This window comes from Pavona decussata, unplaced genomic scaffold (genome assembly GCF_977016875.1).
Source record: "Pavona decussata unplaced genomic scaffold, jaPavDecu1.1 SCAFFOLD_219, whole genome shotgun sequence".
Lineage (NCBI taxonomy): Eukaryota > Metazoa > Cnidaria > Anthozoa > Scleractinia > Agariciidae > Pavona > Pavona decussata.
This window is the reverse complement of record NW_028145624.1, coordinates 3,181,068-3,205,381: the sequence shown is the minus strand read 5'-3', so window position 1 is coordinate 3,205,381 and position 24,314 is coordinate 3,181,068. Positions and strand designations below refer to the sequence as shown.

General features: G+C 38.8%; 1 protein-coding gene across 1 annotated transcript; it reads left to right on the top strand.

The window, feature by feature from the left end:
• Positions 1 to 42: 42 nt before the first annotated feature.
• LOC146459548 (mitogen-activated protein kinase kinase kinase 20-like) lies at positions 43 to 24,177 on the top strand. Its single transcript, XM_085089466.1, has 25 exons — positions 43 to 278; positions 1,852 to 1,939; positions 5,237 to 5,329; positions 6,245 to 6,310; positions 6,489 to 6,517; positions 7,040 to 7,123; positions 8,045 to 8,098; positions 8,737 to 8,823; positions 10,252 to 10,326; positions 10,822 to 10,876; positions 11,273 to 11,324; positions 12,116 to 12,194; positions 12,387 to 12,446; positions 13,311 to 13,355; positions 13,973 to 14,003; positions 14,315 to 14,378; positions 16,353 to 16,425; positions 16,700 to 16,765; positions 17,295 to 17,408; positions 18,235 to 18,297; positions 18,384 to 18,434; positions 19,749 to 19,826; positions 20,619 to 20,810; positions 21,238 to 21,493; positions 22,636 to 24,177. Exons 1-25 carry the CDS (start codon positions 135 to 137, stop codon positions 23,397 to 23,399), a joined length of 2,763 nt encoding a protein of 920 aa, XP_084945592.1. The 5' UTR covers positions 43 to 134; the 3' UTR covers positions 23,400 to 24,177.
• Positions 24,178 to 24,314: the final 137 nt, after the last annotated feature.

Here is a 24,314-nt window from a genome sequence, read left to right as displayed (position 1 = left end):
TTGGTCGCTGACCGGGTAGCGAAGGCTCTTGCTACGTGACCAAACTTTCTTTTCGCGTTCGTTGAACACCGTGTCGTGGATGATGAACGACGCTATTTAGTTCCAGAATGTAGAGTTTATGTTGTGGAGAAATTATGTCGTTTGTCACGATTGATTTCGACGATCTCGAGTTCTTCGAGAAATGCGGAGGAGGAGCGCTTGGCTCTGTATACAGGGCGAGTTGGAAATCCCAAGACAAAGAAGTTGCGGTGAAAAAGTTGTTGAGTCTGGGGAACGAGGCAAGTTCATCCACTTTACGCACATGATTGCTCAATCTAGGTCAAGTTTACAGCTTGTTGATTGTTTCTGCTCACGGACGGTTAATGGTTTATAATTATGACTTTTGACACTTAATTTGACGTGCTCTTTCGAGCAAATCTGTAACATATTTTGATCGTTTATTCGCGAAGAAATAGTTTGTTTTGAAGCCATATTTATTTACATGGAGATGTGAGCTTAAGTTACGTTGACCACAAAACAAACCATTTAACATGTTTTTATTTTAATATTGAACCACTGTAAAGACTATTTTAACGCAAACGGTATTTTTTTTACCGATAGCTTCACTACAAGGAGCTAAAATTCAATTAATCTCATTCACTGCTCGCAGCAGTTTGATTTGATTTGAAATTTTACGTGCAAGTATTTCACACAGTGCTATCCTTAGAGGTTAAAATCAATGCTGCTGATTGAACGAATCTATTTTGGGTTCAATCAGTCATAAATTAAGGAGGCTTGACTACTATTTTAGGTGATTTGAGTTATTTTAGGGACCCTCTTCAGTTGTTATTTTTGGAAGTTTGTGCTATTCTTAGCTTAGGCAATATTGTGTCAATTTCCATTAAACAAACCGGAATTACAATGTAAATTTCAATGGAACATCTTTAATTACATGTAGATGTCATAGGACTCTTTGAAATATCCCAGGTCAATACCAACAATGCAAATGTTTGCACATAATGTGAGATTGCATCAAAGGTATTTTAGTGTCATGTTTGCTTTGGACTTGATTTACCATGCTTTGTGATTGGACTCACATCACTCTCTCACTGACACGTTTTCCATGCTTGACACCGGCTTCACAAATAAAGACAACAATAAGCTGAAAACTTCAAGCTAACAGAATCATCCCATATAAATGACTCTCAATTTGTTAATGGCCAAGACAAAATGTCAGCTATTTTGAATTCCCATCTGAATCACCCTTGTTGGTCTTACCATGCAAATCATTTGTGGAAGGAATATCTACCTTTAAGTCAGTCCCAAAGCAGTGTTTCCTTTATAAATTTTCTCAGTGTTAAAAATGATCAACTAAAATGAATGATGGCTTACAATAATGCACATGTGAGTCTTACTAAATTTGTATGATTAGAGGTGAACTGAAAAATTCTAGTAGAAAAATTCAAACTAATACTGTGCGATGTTTCGATGATACGCATGTACCATCATTATCAAGACAAAGTGCCTGTCTCTTCAAAGTTTGAATATAAACGAGTAAAGATGATATAATAGACATTTTTGTTCTATTGTGATTATGTAAATCACTTTGCACCTCTAATCATACAATTTTAAAATATCAACAAAGAAAAAAAATGAAGACTGTCTCCTATCCCTGACTGCATTCGAAAACAAAAAAAAATAAATATATAAGAAGAAAAATCTGTTAAAGATAAGGACTTTTAACTTTGAGAGTTGTCGACTATGGCCTCAATGAGAGCTCTTACCTGGACGTTTGATCCATTTTTACCTTGACGCCCAAGTAAAGTGCACCTTTGCGGCTGATTGTTATTGTTAACTTTTTATGTCTTCCAGGCCAGTATTCTGAGTATGCTCAGTCACAAGCACATCATCAAGTTTTTTGGTGCAGTGAATTCTAAGCCAAACTTCTGTCTTGTCACAGGTTGGTGTCAATTCCACAGGCATGGTACTAACACAACAGTTTGAGTGATAATGCTTGATTAATTTAAAGAATTTGATCAGAATTTGGGCAGATTTATGAAGCTGTTCAAAGTGAGGATGATGGATGAGTGCATGACTGTATTGTTTATCTTTTGAAGCAACTGACTTTTGCAAGTTGCCTCTTGTTAGAGGGTACATGTATGTGGTAACTGACCTTCAGTTGGTACTAAAGGGAACATCTTATCCAAAAATGGCTTCATGTATCCATTTACAGGAAGCTGATATCCTCTAACAGGGCTTCTGATATATAGAATATGGACAAAACTGGCAAATGATGCACATCTTTATTGCACAATGAAAGCAGAAGCAGCAGCAGAGGAAAAAGAATCCTATTTTATAACAGTCCCCGGTTGTTTAAAGAGAGGATAACTTTATCCAGTGGATAAGTGGCTACCCATGTCAGTGGACACATTATATTACATTGTTCAGGGCTTCTGATAGAGTGTGATAAAAAATGGAAATTATGCGATTTTTTCATGGCAAATTATGCGATAAGAAGGGACTATTATGCGGAAAATTATGCAAATTATGCGATTTTTTCTGGAGCTTTTTTATGCATGTTTTACTAGGTTTCAGAGGAAGAAAACCACTTTTATGCTGTTCAAACGACAATTAGAACATAAAGGAACAATAATTTAGCATCTACGTATATGCATACTTGTAAATTGGAGTAAAACAGGTTAGTATAAGTGTTTTTTGCACGTGCTGATTTCCAGGTTAAACTCTACATGTATTTGTAGAATTTGCTATTTACCTCCCAGCTTTCAACTCTGCGGCTAGCTCGTTTACATTGTCACCTTTGTTGACAGTTTTCTTTCTAGCCGGTGTATGCGTTTTCTGGTGAGACGTCGGCTTAGTTACAGTATTTCTGCGAGATTATACTGTTCGAGCTTACGAAGCTTGCTAGTTAAACGTTCTACGTGCCTATGGTGATATTTCACCAGCGCTCCTGCAAGAGCCTGTTCTGCTTTCTTTCTGATCGAGCCTATCTCGTTCTTAAAGTCTTCATCGGGCGTAATATTAGCCCTCGCGCTATATCTTAAAGTCTTAGGGCATGTGCCCTTCTCAAGATGACTTTTCAGCTTGCCGATCAGTGCTTTGATTGGAGCTGTCTATCTTTTCTTGGATGGAGGAGCGCTGCTCTTCATCTTGGCGGGCTTTCTTTGCATCGGAGTTAGCGGCCGTTTTGGCGGACTTTTCGCGCTCGTCTCGGGGACGTTTCCTGTCCCTCTGGTTGTTTTTACTCGATACAACTGAACGTACAGGCTGTTTGACTTTTCGTGTCTCGATCTGCTGATTGTTTGTGTTCTTCGTACGGTCCTGGTTGACCTGAGTGCTAGGAATCTCGTTCTCTGGATCTTCGTCTTCACTGGGGTTTCTGCACAAGAGAGCTACTTCTTCCTCTTTGCTCAAATCTCCCGTTTCCATAGGCGAATCCTCATGGAGAGGATCCATGGCTGTGGTTTCTAAAAAACCGTCAGTAGTGATACTGGTTTCTGCCATAATGCAGAAGGATTTCTAAGGCAAAGGATTGTTTTTGCCGTACCAATAGGCAATGGCTTTAGAATTAAATTTAGTACCAGGCCCCGACCGCGTAAACACGCAAATAACGCCTTGGAGATCGATCTTAACAACATCAAGGGTTGAAAGGTTTCTGAAGTTTTTGAAAGGTAAAATCACCTTGAAATGACGTGTATCTTCGGATTTTTTTAAGCTAAAGCAATAATTTATAGTCTGTTTTGTTCAAATTGTGCGATTTTTCATGCATTATGCGATTTTTTCGGAATTATGCGATCGGATGCAATTTGAGGCCGATTACGCGAAATCGCACCATCGCGTAATATCAGAAGCCCTGATTGTTGTAGTTGGAGTTTGCTTTATCCACTGAATAGCAAGTTGTCTGTTGGATAAAGGTATCTGCTGTTTGAACAACTGGGGCCTGGTTGGGCACTTTTTTGTAAAACTAAGGTATTATTTTGGAATTGCAGGGTCCGAAATTAACTTTTTTAGGCAGGCGCCAAGTGGCGACTGAAATTTTTTTTTCAGTCGCCATTTGGAAAAATGTGGTCGCCAAAAAGCAGAAAAAAAAGTGTCAATAAAATTTTTCCTTCGCACCGAAACACAAACCAAAATTTTGGGTTGCCAGATGGAAAATTCTGGTCGCCAATTTTTCTTTTAAGAATCAGAACGAAGAGAACGCGTTTGGGGCCGCAATGGCGATTTATACACCTACCACTGAAAAACCACGACGAACGAATCGAATGCCGGCTATATACGCAGTTTCATAAGACTACTAAATGTTTCAAGTCAACTTTATACCTTCTCTTGTCTATACTTTTTGGAGAAGAAATGTACCCAATTGAAAAACTGCCGGTTGCTTCTTTGCTCTATGTTCATAACCGTAAATGATCTTTCCTTTCGCGTTCTGTCAAGACGATCGACGGATCGCCATATTGTTCGTACCAGGCCACAACCGTGCAGCATTTCTCGTTCAAAAAACATGGCAGCGAAGCTTCACACTGCTCGAGTTGTGAAGGGTTGTGATAGATTTATAATAACAGGAAAATCGGTTTTATACTTCAAAAGCAGTGGAAAGGTAAAAAGTAAGAGACCAATTGGCGGGCGGCTTTGAATTTTATTTTTATCGATTTGGCTGAAAATCAAAGTTATTGTTTGTATAATGATCGTGGCATGAAATAGTTAATCGCCCGCTGGCGACTAGTTGTGAAATTCTGGTCGCCAGTGCAAAATTTTTAGTCGCATTGGCGACCAGGAAAGCGCAATTTCGGACCCTGAATTGATTGATTTGTCTAGTTTTCAGAATAAATTATTACTCTTACAGTAAGTTTGTCTTCCCTGCATTGCTTGCAGCTATAAAATAAGGCAATTATCTATTACATCCTGTAAGTACTGCGTAAAATTAATGATAAAGCACTGCAATCAGCAAAACATCATCTGGATAGTAATTAATTATTTTAGGTGGCACACGGTAGGTCATTAAGTGTTACTGTACATCAAGTACTTACTCCCACCCATAAGTGACCCAAGAGCCAAGTTTTTTTTTTCAACATTTACTAGGTTTGTGTGTTCAAGTGTTTCAGGCATTTAACTTCAGTATGTCTAAACTGGATTTCTGTGTGTTGAACTTTATTTAAACTAAAGGTAAACTAATACTAACAGACTGTGGCTACTTTATTATAATAACTCCTTGGATTAACATTGCTTTTCTTTTTTTCAGAATATGCTTCCAAAGGATGCCTTTATGATCATTTGGCAAACAACAAGCTCAACTTTGACCAGATCCTTAAATGGTCCACTGATATTGCACTAGGTAAGGAGACTGTATACTGTAATTGGCTTTTCAGCTTATAATTTATTACATATCAGTCACGGAAGAAGACAGTACATTAAATTAATGTAGATGACTGTTCCCAAGAGAAACCTGCCAATCTTTTCCCCATCAAATTTCAATGTTTCCTTTAACTTTGTCTTAGTAAACATTGATATTCTTGAAGGAAACAAAAAGTACAGGTGTACTGTAACTGCTTTCCTGTGGAGAAAAGCACTAAGTGTGCAAAACAGATGCATAAGGATAATAGTCTACAAGCCGAGTTCATCATACATGTAATAGTTTCTACATGTAGTTCCTCTTTTGAAACTTTGCACTTGGTCGGGATGTTTGTCTACACAGAGGGCTCATTTTGTCGCTCTGCTCAGCAGTGTATTTTTGGAAGCTTACCTCCAAAAAGATAACAAATTTCTTCTTGCAACAAATCTGCAAAGCATGGAATAGATCTGATAAGCAGGCGTGTACATGCATTCCCATGGTTAAAACAAGATGCATGTACAGTGGAACCTCCCCTTATGGACACCTCTATATTACGGACATCATTTGGTCCCTGAGAGACCGAAATCCATATAAAGCCTACCTCTCTTATTCCTGTCTCCTTGGTGTCCGTAAATAAAGAGGTTCGACTGTCCTTTGATAAACGCTGCATGTATCGTTATCGTTTCAGAATCAGACAGTGTACGTACAGTACAAGAGAGGTCAATATTCGTGAACACCATAGTTTTCACAATATTGTCCATTAGTGATCTTTTGGTGGGAAACAATTTGCTACATGTGGTTGTCTTGTGACCATGACTACTGTCATTTGTTGTAGCAGGAAAAGCTCCAGCTGTGTCATTTGATATGATTTCTGTGAGAAAAGACAGCATATTATCAATCATTTCTTTCTCATTTTAGGAATTAATTATCTTCACAATGAAGCTCCTGTGAAAGTGATTCACAGAGATCTGAAGTCAAAAAATGGTAAAATTTTGATTTTTCTCAGAAATAATTTAATTTGATCATTACATGTACTTTAATACATACATGTCTTTTAATAATAATTTGTTCATTACATGTACTTTATTACATGCACTTTAATACTGTATAAAATGTTAAAGTAGAGAAATATATAACATGCTGTTTTTTTTCTCTTTTTCAGTGGTGATTTGTTCTAACTTTTGTGTCAAAGTAAGTGTGTGATAAAATATGAAATATCATTTTTGATTGTCACTTATTTATGATAAACATTTGAAATTTTTTTTTTTAATTCAGTATTGTATGGTGTAATGAAATTTATTTGCTGTTAGTAATTGTTAAGCGCGATTGGACATCGCTGGAAATTGTGCTATATTATAAATAAAGTATTATTATTATAATTATTATTATTATTATTATTATTATTATTATAATTATTATAGCATTGACTAGTACATTGTTACATACGGTGTAAGAACACACTCTTAATTGCATTTGGAGTTGAGATTGTAGAGGACAATCAATCAATCAACAAATGTATGAATGGATCTTGGGACATGCATCTGAGATTCCCCGTAGATTATGCAGGGACAGATGACATCATCACCAACTTGGCAAAGGACGGGAATTGAGATCATCAAAGGCACTCCATAATTTTTTATTATTACTAGACTAATATTAATTTGAACCCATTTCACCATTACATTCTCCTTCAATGATTGTTTTCTGTTTCAGATTTGTGATTTTGGTACATCAAGGTTCCTTGCCAACACAACTAAGATGTCTCTGGTCGGAACATATCCTTGGATGGCACCTGAGGTACACTCGTCTGTTCATTTAAAAAAAAATGAAGAGTGAAAGTATAAAACTCTGCTATATTAATAAATTAGTAATCTAATAGCAACTACTGCACCTGTTACATGTAGTTAACTGTCCCAATATACGAGACCATTGGAATTCAGTCCTACTCTGGTGGAATAATCAAAATAACGTTATTTACAATTTTGATGAATTAGGAATAATATACGGCTATGATCCTGGAAGTTCTAGCTCCTTTATATTTAATTACCATATTCTACACAGCAAAAGACATGTTTTTCTACAAAAATACGAGCATAAATTACCCAATCTCTCCCTCTTTCTCGAGCTGGTAATTAATAGAAGAACTGTCAAAGATCAATCGCATACTCAAAAGGTCAGAAAGATATGTTTAAATTTATGGAAGCCCTTGCTAGCACTTATTTAGTTTAGTTACCTAGAACATGTATCGCAGCTTTGTTACCTTTGTCACTTTACTGTCACTCTACTGTAGTATTGTCGTATGTATTGTTTTGTAAAAATGTAATATAAAATAGCAATAAATATTAAAAAAAAAGATCTAATAGCAACTTCTTGCCAGCAGACTGAAAGGAAAGCTTGACAAAAAAATGCCACTTCAATCTGTATGTGGCAGTCAAAATCCACACTTTCAGTATATTATTATTGATTGCAGCTTGCTTACAAGTGCATTTGTTCCAGTTCTAGAAGTTAAAAGGAACTTCCTTACATAACCACTTATCTTAGAGCTAGTCATTAAGAGTTGGACCTCCAATTCTGTCTGCCTGCTGTTGATTGTATGGAACTAAGGCTGCCATGTGTAAACAACCCTGCCCTCCCCCTCTCCCCCCCTGGCCTTTTTTCAAAAGTTTGTACAGTAGTCAGTGATGTTTTAATTAGAATTCTCTTAAATTTGTTTTGTAGGTTATTCAAAGCATGCCTGTTTCGGAAGGTTGTGATACATTTTCTTATGCTGTGGTAAGCTACATGTACATGTATACAACATGTATGTAAAATAATTATACATATAGTGTACTGCATTAAATGTTTAATAAATGGCATATTATGAGAGGGAATGCTGCGGTTTCAAATTTAAAAATGTTAGTTTTATCAGTAAAAACAGCTTGGCATACAGCTACAGCTGTATACTGTTGGTATAAACTAGTAGTCCATAGGTTTTTGTCCATGTATTATGGGAGGAGAAGTTGGGGGGGGGGGGGGGTTCTTGTTTAATGTAGGATTTGAGATTTGGGGGGAGGGATATTATTTTGTGGGGACTTACATTGTATATTTGAAATTTTATCTTTAGAGCGGTTTTCAATTGAGTGTCGTAAAACCAAAACAAAAGTAATCACTCTGACCAATGATAATAGACGCAAACAGTGCAATAAACCAATCAGAATTCAAGGCAAATACAAGTAACTGGCGCCAAGTGTGGGAAAATTTGTGCTAGTTAGTCATGATTGTGTTTTGATTTGCTTCTCATTGTTTGACAAATGGTGTGAGTTTTGTTAACCAATCACAGAACATGGTAAAGGAAAACCAAAGCAAACACGAAATTACTTTTGACACACTTGAAAACCGCTCTATCAATGGTAATTGTTGTATTTTGTCAGGTCTTGTGGGAGATGTTAACCCAAGAGGTGCCATTTAAAGGACTCCTTGGTGTCCAAGTTGCTTGGCTCGTGGTTGTGGATGAGGAGGTAAGAGATTCAGTGCTGTTTATTCATCACCATGGCTGACGTTGCTTAACAGCAGAGCTGAGCCAGGTTGAACTTGAAACGACGCTTGTGAAAAGCCAACTAGTCCACCTATATATAGCTACTTGTTGTACATTTCTAATGAAGAAAGATCCTTGCAGTTTGTATGCAAGTTAAGCAGTTCTGAATCCTTTTCAAGCCTGAATTTTTTTCAGGCTTTCTTTTCACAACTGCTTAAAGTGTATATGACAGATTTTTTTTTATTTGCTTGATCGAATCTTCTTGTTGTTCTAATGTATGAAAATCGAAAAAATAAATTCGCTATCGATTTTTCTTCCCCTCGTTTGAGGCGGTCAAAGACGTGAAATTTCACTTCCGGGTGTGTACAAAATCGCGCAAGGCGGGAGACTAGGGATAGTGGACCTGTGACATCAATAGAAGAACGCCACTTTTGCGGATTCTCTGTTTCAGTGTTTTTCTTTATGCAAAGGAAGAAAGATGGTGCTGCAGTGCATTGTTTACGGCTGCAGCAACAGTGAAACAGAGAATCCCGCGAAAGTGGCATTCTTGTATTGACGTCACAGGTCCACTATCACTAGTCTCCCGCCTTGCGCGGTTTTGTACACACCCGGAAGTGAAATTTCACGTCTTTGGCCGCCTCAAACGAGGGGAAGAAATATCGATAGCGAATTTGTTTTTTCGATTTTCATACGAGAACAACAAGAAGATTCGATCAAGCAAATAAAAAAGAATCTGTCATACACACTTTAAGTTGCGTAGTAACTGCGAAGATCTTTCTTCTATTTAATCTTTCATCCGCAGTTCAAATATACATGTATGATGTTTCGTATATTCATATTCACTGTATGTTTCAATTCAGTTTGTTTGCTTGTAATTATACTTGATTCCATTAGCAAACAGTGTACAATACAATATTTTTGAATGCTCCCCCCCCCCTTCTATGTTTCACTGAGTGTTTATACATGACATTTCATCAATTATAGATGTTATGCAAAAATGGCCGACATTTTAATATCATGCTTTTGTCTGCATTCAAATTAGCCTATCACTAGCCTCGTTCAAGGTAAAATATTCTTTTTAATTTTTGAACTCAAGAACGAGGTTAATAGTGCTAATATGAATGCAAACAAAAGAAAATTGAGATGTCAGCCTAGCATAGGGTCTATTCATATTTAACAATTATTCATCAATTCATTCATGTTTTGTACTTGTACTCCCCCTTTCTTCATTTCACTGAGTATTCATACATGACACTAATTTTCAACAATAATGCAATATGTACTCGTACACATACTTGTTTATACATGATCTCTTACTAAATAGCTTAAGGTACGTAAAATGATTGCAAAACTGTATCTTCTGGTTGATGTTTTTGTTATTTACTTAATACTTTATTTTATTTCATTTTAGCGACTGACCATACCAAGCAGTTGTCCTGAAAGGTTTGCAAACCTGATGAAGAAGTGTTGGCTGACAGATCCAAAGGTATGTCCAGTGTTGAAAAGGTTCGCCCACCAACACGCCAACAGCCAGAAAACACACCGAACAAATCTTGCACTCTTAACACATAACTTTATTCAAAGACAGAGGGAGAGTGAACAATGCACAATTGCTTAATGTGAGAGAACTTTCTAGAAATGCAACCTACAAAAACTGGTTTAATTTCCCACCTTAAGAACATTACAGTATGGTCAAAATAGCTTCTGGAAACTTCAATTCCTACACAGTTCATGAATGCGTATATAGTCTCTAAAAGTTTCTAGTGAAATCAGAGTTTGACAGTTCATAAGCTTTAGATGACGGCATTTCACCAAGAGTGTATTTCCAACAATAGTACACTATGAACATTCAATTAATAATGCAAGCACAAACCTTACATCTTTAATAATATTATAATCCTTTCAGAACCTTACTTTCATATAGTTTACTTGCAAGATCATGAAGTACATGTATCAGCAACTATTGTTTTCTTTCTACTAGGAGCGCCCAAATTTTATGGAAATACTAACAGAGCTGAAGTCAATGGATGGGGATGGTAAAATATTAAATTTTAAATCTCAACAGAATGTAATTAATCAAATTAAATTAGAGCATACATTTAAAGGAATTTAATTTGGATTCTAAGGCCAAAAATAAATCATCATTTGTATGCTTTTTCCAGCAAGCTCTTACGTGATTGTCAATTATTATTCCATAACTTTCCAAGCTAAGTTCTGTAAACATTTTGTCTTAAGTCCCAGATTCACTAAGGTGTAACCATAATCATGTAAAAAAAAAAAGGAAAACTCAAAATCAAAATCAAAGTGGTTTTGCAAAATTTTGATCCAAAAATAAACATTTAATGTCAATCACACACACATGGTTACATAGTACATGTATACATAATTATTAAAGGTATACTGATTAACTTCTGGTGCCTTGTTTCTTTCAGCATCCTTACAGCATGAAACTGACTCTTTCATAGAACAGAAGAAGGACTGGAGGTGGGTGCCATACTCTTTGTGCTGTTCAGTTATTTTCGACCAAGTCTATTTTAGACCATGGTTTTAGCTGATGGATAGATCTTAATCTACAAGTCATCTGTCTGTTCATAAGAGGCTCATTTTCAGTAATAGATGAAACTTTGTTAAACCCTGTCCATCTTTTTGTCCGCTTAAGGCAGGCCTTGTGGTGGACACACCAGACAGCTCTCTCTCTCCCCCATTATTGTGGATAGTTCACTAGTAGACCCTGCACCAGTGTCCTCCATCAGTGCCTAGACCATAGTTTTAGTCCAAACTACTATGTTTAGATAGCCGGCGCTATGGGTTTTGTTTCTTAATGTTGTTTGGAAGAGTACATGACTGTACAGTGTACAAGTGTTTGTGAGTTTTGCTAACTAAATATGTAATCACAGAGTGCAGTAAAACAGAATAAAAGCAAATGCAAATTCTATCAGTCAACACTCAATCATTATTGAAAACTGGTCTATCTAAGTCTGGAAGAGAGAGTCTCCAATAGTGTTCTAGAGTGTGGCATTAAATGGCATATCAACCAGATTAAATAATAATAATAATAATAATAATAATAACAGTAATTATAATAATAATAAAAAGATTTGCACAAGCTCGTCAGTAGAATGATCCTATATTTGCAGAAAAGTTTTGACATTTCAATGACTCTTTTGAAGATGCTCCATTTACCCATTGGTTTTTTAGCTGTTTTACTGCAAACTGGAAAGACTTCCACCACAAATATTGTTTAATTACACTGTACATTCTTTACAACTTTGCAGCAATGAAATTGAAGCAACGTTAAACAGGCTGAAGAAACTTGAAAAAGATTTGACTTGCAAAGAAAAAGAGTTACGTGAGGTGTGGTATGATGCAGTTATACTTGTTTTAGATCTGTTCTTACAGGTCTTTAAGTTTATTCGTTTATTTGTGAGAGATTATCAAGTACTTCACCGTATCCTTCATTTTGATATGTTTAATTAGTTGTTAAAATTGTACTTGCTGTTCTATTAACACTTTCCTTTTTTATGACAATTTAACACTTTCCTCTAGAGAGAATTACGTGTACTTGAAAAGGAAAAGGAAATTAATGAGCTACAGTCAGTTTCCAAGGTAACTTTTTTCTATGGTTTTAGTTGTCACTGTTGTTGTTATTTTCAGAGTTGAAAAATAACAGAACTGGTGACTGTATTGATCTTCTAGTACTGTCTCTGAAAGTTCGAAAGTGTGGAAGACATACATGTACAAGAATACTGAGAAATTCCTTGTGTACTGTGCAGCAGGACGCTGCGGTATCATTATAATTGTGTTAACACAATTTTTAAGTCAGTCAAGTTATGCTGATTGACGTTTCGTATTATAATAGGCCTTATCACGGTTTTCGATGCCATTTTGACGGGTAGGCAAACAGGCTTGAAATAACAGTGTTTGTATGGAAATCCGATGTCAAATAATTTTCATAAAACATCGCTTCTGAAAAATTCATGAATTGGAAACTTTCGGCACTAGGAAGAGGATTTTAAGGAAAAAAATGGAGGGATGTAACTGACAGAAAGCGTCCAGTCGTGTTTTGAACTTTCCATACATTTCCCTGTATTTTTTCCCGCGAACTATTTGTAGTAGCAGTTCACGGCTGGTTCGCTATACAGACAAATGTATGGAAAGTTCAAAACACGACTGGACGCTTTCTGTCCCAGCTACATCCCTCCAATTTTGTTCTTAAAATCTTTTTCCTACTAGTGCCAAAAGTTTCTAATTCATGAATTTTTCAGAAGCGATGTTTTATAAAAATTATTTGACATTGGATTTCCATACAAACACTGTTATTGTAAGCCTGTTTGCCTACCCGTCAAAATGGCGTCGAAAACCGTGATAAGGCCTATTAATTATCTTTTTTATAAATCTATTTAGAGGTATTTATCCATTGATGTAACAACGGTTACCCCTTTGTTCATTTATTCTATTGTTGTGTTTTAGGTCCTGGACAAGCATGATGTAAATGCATGGACCGTGGATGATGTGGTAAAACAAGTTTGTCTTAGTTCTCAGTTCCTTTTAATATGTAACTCGCTTGTCCCATTCTCAGTTATGTGACATACGTATGCACATACGTAAAGCTAGGAGCTCCTGATAGGAGCACTCGGAATTTCTTTTTCCAAGTTTGCCTGTGTCATTACTGAATAATACATCATTCTATCATTTGTTCACCAGGCTTAAAATATTACATCACGTTTCCTTTCATCGCGCATATGCCACTCATTGGCATTTCAATCCTAGCAGTATGCAGGATGTTTGACCCATGAACCTGTAGCTCAGTGGTAGAGCATCCGAACTAGTAATCGGAAGGCCTTAGGTTCGACTCCTGATAGGAGCACTCAGAATTTCTTTTTCCAAGTTTGCCTGTGTCATTGCTGAATAATACATCATTCTCATACATAAAGCTAGTTTTCAATTTAGTGTGGAAATAATATTAAGTGCAATTTTGAAGTGTAGTGATCTCAAATAGACTTTAAACAAAGCAATCTAAAGAAAGTGCCCCATAGCGCAATACACCAGAGATAGCTATCAAACAATGGTTTCTGCACCCAAAAGCAACGGTTACCTCAATTTTAACAAAATTTCCTCTTTTTTCCCCTCAGTGTTTGTGGCTGCAACAGGTTGCACAGAATAGTAAGTTACCGTAGCAATTTTTGTTGTGGTATTTTTTTCCTTCAAAATAATCCTATAGCCTCCGTACTAAGCGTTCCGTGGAGTTTTGTGCGATTTTCGCTGTTTGAACGCGCGGAAATTGGGACGAAAGCGAAAAAACCGCACCACCGTCTTTCGCTCTGGTCCCAATATCCGCGTGGTCAAAAAGCAAAAAGCGCACAAAACCCTTGCTACGGAGGCTGCTCTGCCTATGGCACAAATATGAGTCTTTACCCCCCCCCCCCCCCCCCCCATTTTTATTCGTTATTGTTATGTTTCCCTTTTTCTCACAGGTGGCCATAAAGACCTTATCATGTATGTGCCGCTGTTTCTGGACAATCACATCACTGGTCGAAGGTTAGTCAAACGTTAAGGCTAACAGCCTTCGTAGCAGTCATTTCCGTTTCCTTTAAGTCAAGCGGGGCAAGCACGAAAGACGCGCGAGGGCATTGGGCAAAAAGGAGCAAAAATACTTTTTCTCTGCTTTTTGCCCAATGCCCTCGCGCGTCTTTCGTGCTTGCCCCGGTTGGCTTAAAGTAAACGGAAACGACTGCTACGTAGACTAAGGCTAACTAAGTTGTTTGATGAAAATAAATTATTCACATTCACTCATTCAATTCATTCCATCAGTGAGGAAGCTTGTCGGATAGTTTTATAATAATGTCATTAAAGGGGCATGGTCGTGGCGATTCTCTGCGTCTTGGTCAAAACAGATATTTGATGAGTTGCCCTTTCTAAAACATCAAATTACTCTTAGAGGACCGAGAAGAAAATATTACACTATTTCTTCCGGACTGAGAGGAAACTATAATCAGCTTTTACCAATTTTTCTTAAATATACAGGAAAGAAGAGCCAATTATTTTCAAGCTGTAATCCATATCAATCCAAGCCATCCACAGCCAAAGATAATTAACACTAGTTTCTCTCTGCTAGTAGGGTTATTGTTAACAAAACAGCACCATTATTTCCACGTTTCCATTCACACAAATATGTTTTTTGGCTATCCAAAGTAACACTACAAAATTAATAGGTGACACAGCCATTTTAAGCGTGTTAAGGAATCCATGGGATAAAGAGTTTAACATATTAAGCTTTAATCATGGCAAATGTGCTTCTCTTACATTATTTATTTTTTTCTTTGCCTTTGTACAAACCTGTAAATCCGTTTGAATTTCAAATCAGATACGCTGCTGGTCCATGGACATGATAAAACAGGCAGATAGAAAGGTTGGTTAGGGGAATGTTAGGCAGAACGTTTGATACTTAGAATAGAGTTCATTTATTAACCAATTTACTAATTTACATTAACTATTAATGGACGATGAAATGCTTTAATTTCTTGTTAAATTTCATAAATTGAAGTATTTCAGTTTTTCTTGTTGAAGCTTTGGTCCACATGATCAGTTTAATCTCAACTGTTCACAGGCATGTTATTTTATGTTTCTAAGATAGTAGAGCTTGTTTCGATGGGCAGACGATGTTACGAAAAAATTAGTAAAGAGTTTGTGAGCTTGTTCCTGGCTCGCGGAAGCCGCGTTTTATTTGCTCGTTTGCGCTTTCAGTATTTCGCTGTTGCCTCTATCTCTAAGCCTTTCCTTTCCTTTTTTTTTTATTTATTTATTTAGTTATTTTTTGGTAAGCAGCCACTTTTGAACAAGAAGAGTTGTCAAGGAAAACCGCGGGAGAATATAAAACTTCTCTAATGTTAAGAAAAACTTGCTTGTGTATAACTAGCCAAAGGGTTCGTAGATAGGATAGCAAATAAATTCAATAAATTTGTGTAGCGCATAATTTTATGACGAGATGATCAAATGCGCTTTGTAGTATGGGGACACTCTCCAGATCGAATTGGAATTTAGAAATGTTGGTTTTTGAGGAGAAGGGAAAACCAGAGTACCCGGAGAAAAACCTCTCAGAGCAAGGGCGAAAACCAACAACAAACTCAACCCACATGTAACGCCGAGTCTGCAAATCGAGCCCGGGTCACATTGGTGGGAGGCGAGTGCCCTCACCACTGCGCCATCCCTGCTCCACATCCGGTGGCTGTTAGTGACCTATGCAGTATTTCTCGCCAAACATAGTAAAACATACAACCATTTCCGACAGACCTAAGAACCCTACCCAGATGATGGAGTTCCTCAAGGTATTGGCACTTAAATATTTTCCCTCGATTACCAGAGTTTTCTTCGATGTAACATTTGTCTTTCGAGCTGTTTGCTTGCTGCGCGCCATGACTTCTAACATCGTTAACAAAGGCTAACCCGTTCACAAGTCTGTGATTGATTGATTCGTTAACCTCAATAACAACTCATTGTGTTTTAATTTTGCAGGCTTATTTTACTCACAGATGAAAATTTGAAAGCCTTGGGCGTAGAATCGTTAGGACATAGGATCGAATTAATGGTAAATCTCTAATTTCTCCTCTTTCTTTAGTAGCCTTACTATTTTAGAAATTCGTAGCGTACAGTACTATTTAACCTGCGGAAATTGGGCAGACAACGTTTCTCTGGTTGCTGTTTGAACAAAGGTGGTAAACTTGTGTACTGTTGATCACTACATTTGTTTTCACCATCTAAAAATCTTTTTCTTGTACGGTGAACCAGGTGAACTTTGTAGAAAGTTGGTAATGGTTTTAGTTTACTGTATAGCGACAGTTTGTTTGTGCTTGGTTCCACAGGAGCAAATTGTGCATCTGAGGTCAGAGAGCGAGTCAATGAGGCACTTTCCTCCGCTCCAGTCGAAGGTAAAGTGTGTTAATTGTGCTTCTGTGTCGTGTGTCGAAGGCTTCTCCTCCGCGCTTTCCAGTTACGGTGAAAGTTTTTCTATTGTGGCCTGTGCTTCGCCAGCACCTTGTTGGCCTTCGGTCGCCCACGATCCAAACCGCACGCGCGCGAGAATAAATAACCTCTTTTACCCAGAGTGGGCGTCTCTAGAATATTGTGATTTGTTTTCACAAAAGCAATAGGCCATTTCGAGTTGCTGTGAACCTCATTATGAAAGTGAGCCTAAGTGCAAAGCTTTTCTTATGAAAATTAATTTTGTTTGCATATGAATCAAAACTAATTTTCATAATAAAAACTTTGCACTTCGCCTTGCTTTCATAATGAGGTTCAAAGCAACTCGGAAAAGGCCTTTTTTTTATCGAAGAAGACAAAACCTTCAGTTACTCAGCTATGCAGCGTCGCTTCCGTTGAAATAAATACCGCTGTTTTACTGATTCCCCGTGAATCTGAACTCTATTGAAATGGAAGTCGTTGCATTTTTGGTTTCAGAATGGATATTCGCTAACAAACGGCAGCCCGAACAGTCAACAACAGCAACAGCAGCTGCAGCACTCTCTGACTTTGCTGTTTGGTAATCACTGTAGAATGGGAAAGTCAATACAGGTAAACAACGCTTGCTATCTGTAATTATTACTACAATATGAAGTCGTTAAATAGTCCATTTCCGAGTTGCTTTCAACCTCATTATGAAAGCGATGCTATGTGCAAAGTTTATATTATATTATAAGAATTAGCCTTCATTCATATGCAAACAAAACTAATTCCCATAGGAAAAGCTTAGCACTTAGCCTCGCTTCCATAATGAGGTTCACAACAACTCGGAAATGACCTTGTTATTGGTTTGTATGTGCAGTGGTGCGGGAACCGGAAAGATAAGGGCGAGCCAATCAACTTTTAAGCAGCGTTTACAGGAAAAGCTCTGTTAAGCTCTCTCTCTCTCTCTCTCTCTCTCTCTCTCTCTAGGAAGTCTTCCTCCCCCTCCTCCAAATTTGGAGGTCAGATTTTCTTATAAGCCGACCCTTTTAAAAGACCAATCCCACTCCCCACTCCACTCTCCCCCACCCCTTCTCACTCTGTTTTCGTAAAGCTAAAGCATATCAAAAATACATCAAGTTTCTTGGCTACTTAGCCGCTATTTGTAGCCAGAAAATGAGCGTGATTGATTTTGTGGTTTTCGGTCATCAAATGCTCGACTTTTCCTGGACGCTGTCCTTAAGACCATCCCCCACCCCCCTCCCGAACGGAAACCCCCAAGCAATTGTTTGAGAACTCAGGCGTGCCAATGGTCAAAACATCACCCATCTTGTCTCTTGGAAAACTTGGTTTTTAATGTGTAGAAATATCAGTAGGGTTATAATAGGCAGTTCTATCGGGTCACTTCTAATTGCCGTATTTGGTCATTTCAAAAAACCGATTTTCCCATTCTCAGGAGCACAAGTGGAAGATGTTTATGGAAATCGATGGCGAAGAGACGGCTTTGCTTCTTGTTAAGGCAAGTTAGTTTGTGTTGTTTTTGGAGCTTCACTTCGAACGTGCACTGGGCTAATTGATGTTTCTTGTTGTTTTCGTGATTTTCAGAGCGTCTCTTTTCTGATCAAGTCTTCCAACGAGCTTCAAACACTTAATCAGGTAAGCAGAGCGGTTTTCAAGTCATTTTCGAAAGTAATTAACTTGTACAGTTTTTCGTTTGCTTTTCAACCCGTCACTTGTCAGATTATAATGAACGGTGAACGGAAACGAGGCCCTAACTACTCTTTTTTCTGTTCGTGGCCATTTCACCTGCCAGACCAGTAATCTTGTGTACTGCATATCCTGTAACCAATGCCCTACCATTCTTTACATTGCTGAAACCGGGCGGAGCCTCAGGAGTCGTTTTAGCGAACATTCACGTAGTATCCCAAACAACACTCCTGGTTGCCCTGTGGCCCAACGGGTCAAAGTATTTCAGATATCCGGGTGCGGGGTATGCAGTTATGCAATGGGACAAACCTCCAGCGAAAACAGCGTGAAATGAGGTTGATTCCCAACTTGGAAATGAACTTAAAATCAATTTTAGCTATGTTTGAATTGTACTTTTAATGCATACGCGCGCTACTAATCATATGCGCGCGTGTGTCCAGTAGCGTATTTCAACGGTTTTCTCCACACTGAAGAAAGGTTATATACCCGAAACGTCTGTGTTTATAATCAAAGCCATTTTTGGCACTTTTTGATTTTTATTTTAATATCAATTCTATCCGATAACTTGTCTGATTACCTTACCATGCTAGTGCGGATTTCACATGACTGCGGTAAAACTAAAACCATAGCAATGACTCTAACCAATACATACAGACGGAAAAAACACAATAGAGACTACGAGATTACTCTTTGTGAGCGACGAACTTGACGTAGTTGTTTTAAATGGTGATAACTAAGCCCTTTTGTGATTCCAAACAATACGAGCTCACCTAGGTTTTCGACGACTTGTTTTCACCATAACGACGTTCTCACAGAAACTCGTGACGACGGCTATCTCGTTTTCCCGCCAAAATGACACTGGTTCACTCGCGCGCGTTCTTTGTCTATTGGAAAAACTCGTAGTCGTACTCGTACTTGAACCACACGCGGGAAAACGCGCGCGAGGCGAAGCAACGCAATGGGGTAGGTGCGAACGGGACACGAGGGCCCATGCGAGGCACAGCCAGCCCTGCACCCTCTCTCAATCGCTTACTTATTCTAAAGACCAATTTTCGCGCATCGATAAATCGGGCCGATTTGGCCGAATTAGACGAAGAAAATGAGTTAGCGCGGGGTGAAACTCGACCCGATTTATGAAAAGTTGTGGCAGTGCCACAGAATTTTTGAATCAGGCCGATCGTAACGTGTAAAATGGCCCATGAGATTGGACCTAAAATTGGTACGTGTAAGTTAGCCTTAACCCGTTTCTGTCTTTCCTTGTAGCCTCCTTATGTAATGGATCGTTGGCAGATCACCACTGTAGGCTCAGCTCCTATCGTCGAGTGCGTCGTTAATTATGAGGTACCGAACCTGTACGTAGATACGACTCTTTAAAAGTGAAATGGCTCCCTTGTGTCGGGTGCGCGAGCAAATAACCACATCCAGATGAGGTTAAAACTAAGGAAATCGTAACAGACAGAAGAGAGTAATTTTGTCCGCCTATTTTAACAATTCTCACCCGATGTCTTGCAAAACAAACATGTCTTTCATGTAAATCGTTACTCTCGTTTTGATTTTCAAAGTTCAATGTTTGACTCAATTCGCCTTAAGGACGGTGCCTACTTTTGTTACTGCGCATACGTTCTGCGCATCGCGGAGAAAGCAGAACTTAGCAGGTGCTCTTGCTATCCAAAAAGAAAATTGGGGGTAATCATGCATTTTTCAGAGATAACAAAGCTTCCAGTTGAAAAAAAAAAACGTCATAAATTGCTTTGTACTTTACCGCTTTTCAGAACAATAGAGTGTTTTCACATGACGTCACGGCCGCCATGTTGGTGTCCCAAAACAAAGAAATGGCGGCCATGTTGGTGTCCCAAACTAGGCCTCTGGGAATTAAACTCTATTTTTATGCAAATACGTTCTTTTGTTTCAGTAAACCAATATGGCCGGTAGTCACGTGAACGAAAATGCTCTATTGTTGCTTAATTATCTCTAAACAAAAATTACCCGCTATCACCAATTTTATTTTTGGATTCCAGTAGCCCATACTTAGATCTTCTTTTCCCGCATAGTCATAAACGGTGCAAAAATACTTCTGTATTAGTAGGCACCGTCCTTAAATGGTCAATTTGTGTTTTATTCCTGTTTCTTCAGAGCGATGTTAAGAAACCAAGGAGCACCAAATGTCTTCACACCGTTCTACTCCAGGAAAGTGGGTCAACAGTCACCAAAACTGTTCAGCTGACATTAAAACAGTCTTCAGGACCCAATGCAAGGATAGCCAACCGCCTAACTGAGACGATTCCTTCACAGTCACCCACTCCCCCTGGGTCCCCTGTTGTTAAGGTAAGTGCCTTCCTGTACACTCCCCACCCCTGTTAGTCAAGTAACCGCATCATTTATGGTATAAATGTTCACTCGTTTTAACATTGACGATTTGATGAAAAATAAGTATAGCGACAGAATTAGTAGTAATCGGAAGGTCACAGGTTCGACTCCTGTTAGGAGCACTCGGATTACTATTTTTCGAGTATGCCTGTGTCACTCACTGAATAATACATGTAAATCATTCTTAAGGCCGTACCTGTAGCCTAACGATGAGGTGAGCACGAATGCCTTTTCATATACCTTCTCAAGAAGATAAGGGTTTTATCTTACGTCGCGCAAATGCAAGCAATTTATTTTGAACTACGTTTTCTTGAGCCCCACTTCCATTGGGCCACGAGCCAATGACGTAGCAATTGGCTTCTTGTTTTATTTTTTATTTTCCCAGTCCTCAAATTCGAGACGTTCCTCCTCCACCAATCCCCCGCAGCCACTGTTTAACGCGGCTCGCCCCAAGCAGGAAAACCTCGATCCTTTCCCAGTTACCTGGGCTCAAAAGGTGGCCTTGTGTGGCCCTCCTAGTCCCACAAAACGACCTCAGCCGTGCCAGCAAAAGATGGTCCCTTCTGCGAGCACTTCTATCGTGAAGAGGCAGCCAAACAGCTCCCCGTGGAGCGTTTCAGCCAACCCCCAGTCTTTCAAAGGTAAGTGTAGCTAAACCTTTAGGAACAAACATCTGCGTAAAGGGAAGCGTTATATTCTGATTTACCTGAATTGTATTAGGACAGTGCATAGTGACCTTATCACGTGGAGGCCTCGTTTAAAACGTTTGGCATGAAAGCGAGCTATAGTTCATGAATTAAAACTCGTTACCGCTGTGAAAAGCCGTGCACCCTTCTTTACTTCACTCCATTGATCATAATTTCTCAAACTCATTAACAATTCATGAAGAGAAAACAAAGGAAATCACTACCGTGAAGGAGGTTTGGATATGTGATCTTAATTATCATAAAATTTTGTGAACTTTTGCTTCGAATTTCTACAAGAATTATCAATAGTTTGAGAAGTAATAGTTCAAACACGAGGAAGAGTGTTTCCTCCTATTTCCAAACACCTCGAAGTTGGTTAAAAAAAACTCGGCTGCGCCTCGTTTCTCCAATCTACTTCTCGGTGTTTGGAAATCGGAGGAAACTCTCTTCCTCGTGTTTGATCTATTACTTCAACAATCGATAACTATCGCAATAGTTTTCTCAACTGTCGATAGTTTCAATGTTCATCGTCAATTAATCTCTCGTAGTCCTATTTCTGTGATTGAAAAATTCATCCCTCGTTCCTTTCTCATCAGTGTTGGAGCATTAAAAGTTAAATGCAACTTTGCTTCTGTTTGTTTGATAGTAGCATATTTCCAGGGCCTTATCTGCATTGAAAAAGGCGGGCGACAGCTAGTAGCTCTGTACCAAAGTCGCGATCTGACGTTGAACACGATAATATATTGCATTGGTATCATTAATATCGCAATAGTATGGCAATGGTATTTTCAACTATCGCAATAAGGGAAATGACCTAAATAGTCACACCTTAAAGGAGCCTTACCATACCAATAATAATCAAAGATTAGGGAGTGCGTTCGATGATCTCGATCGCAGGTTCTCTCCTTTTCTAAGTTGGTGATGATGTCATCCGCCCCTGCAAAATCTGCGGGGGCTGCCAGATACGCGTCCCAAGATCCATTGATTCGTTGATTGTCCCGTACAATCTCGACTCCAAACGCAATAAGGGGTGCGTTCTTCCCACGTCGAACGCAATTATACTATGGTCTAGACCGAGCATTCTTTCTCAATTGCAGGCAACTCTTCCAACTGGGATGCAAGCTGGATCTCGGACAGCAGCCCCAAGCCTCGCTCGTCTTTTTCTCCCTCCGGATACCCACAGAGCACTGGGCAAGAGCCAAAGAAGAATCAACATCTACAGCAGACAAGAGGAAGGGGAGGGAGGGGAGGCAGGGGGAGAGGTGGAAGAGGAGAGCGCAAGTGGGATCCAAACTATCAACGGAGTGTTAGCGATTCAAAATATGCAGCAAGGAGTCCACATTTCCAAGACAATAAGGTGTTTAATGAGCGCACAACTACTAGCGAAGGTGGTGTACCGACGTCTTCGAGAACAAGCGATGGCTTTTATCAAAAGCGCGTACCAAGGGGGAAAACGCGTGAGGCGGATGGCGGAGCAGCTACTGGAGAAACCAACAGTTCTGGTAGTTTGACGTCAAGCGAAGGAGAAAGCAGTGGCGGTGGCAGTGTACAGAATGGTGAAAATGGCGCATGGTGTACTGTTACTCACAGAAAACATTCACTGAAAACTGATAGTCAGGATTCACGAGGAAACGACCCCAGAACGTTTGATGACCCGCGGGTTTCGGGTTCATTTGATAGAAGAACGGGACGCCTAGGATGGGGCGACCGTGGCAGGGGATATCGGGGCAAGGGACATCGCGGAAGGGGGGACCGGGGCAGGGGCAACCAGGGCAGGGGTAATTTCAACAGGGCCGAGCGGGGAAGTGGCGACCGTGGAAGGGGTGACCCAAGAGGACGTGGAAGAGAGGGGAAATGGTAGATTTTAAGATTGACTGGTTTTTAGGTTGGATTTTTCATCGTCTTACGGATTTGTCACGTTGCAGCCGAACTAGTAATCGGGAGGTCAAAGGTTCGACTCCTATTGGGAGAACTGGGATTTTCTTTTTCAAAGTTTGTGTCATTCACTGAAAAAATACATCTATCAATAATTTTTTTAATATTTCTTAGCAATAACACTGACCATGAAAATGATACTCGCAGGCTCAACTGGTTTCTGGCCGGGAAACTGTGTGCTGTTAACTGGGTCTTACTTACGTTCTAAGACTCAAAAATAGAAAAAAAAAGATAAATAAATAAATAAATAAAAACCTTGGCAAGAGAGAAGGAAAGTTATAGTTTGAACGAAAAGAAACAAAAACGAAGGATAAAACAAAGTAATTTGGTCATTGCAATTTGAAGTTTAGGCCGCTTCACCATCGAGATTGACATTCGATGGTGAAGTGACATAACCGCTTGGCAAACGTTAACCTGCCGGCTTGGTACAGACTATTTAAGACGTCCCATGTTTCGTTAAAGGGCTTAAAAAGTTTCCAATTGAAGTATTCAACGCGTTGAAAATACCAGACATGATTTGAATTGATGACAATAGAAGCCTCGAATTTGAATAAAGTTTCCCCGGAAGAGTCTCGGAGAACATGGCTAGTAGCAAAGGGAATTGAAAATTATGAAAGTGCAAACAAATTAGTTACTTTTTTTATTTATTATACTTTTTTTCAGATTATTACATCTTGATAGAAAAAATAAAATTTTGAGAAGTATTGTGTGAATGTTGTTTTATAATGTATGAATTTCGACAGCATTTAGTCTACACTCACTTTCAGTGAAAAACCCTTGAAAATATTATATTTTCCGTAATCGACTTTGCTGATTGATTGTGAATGACCTGTGTAAAGGA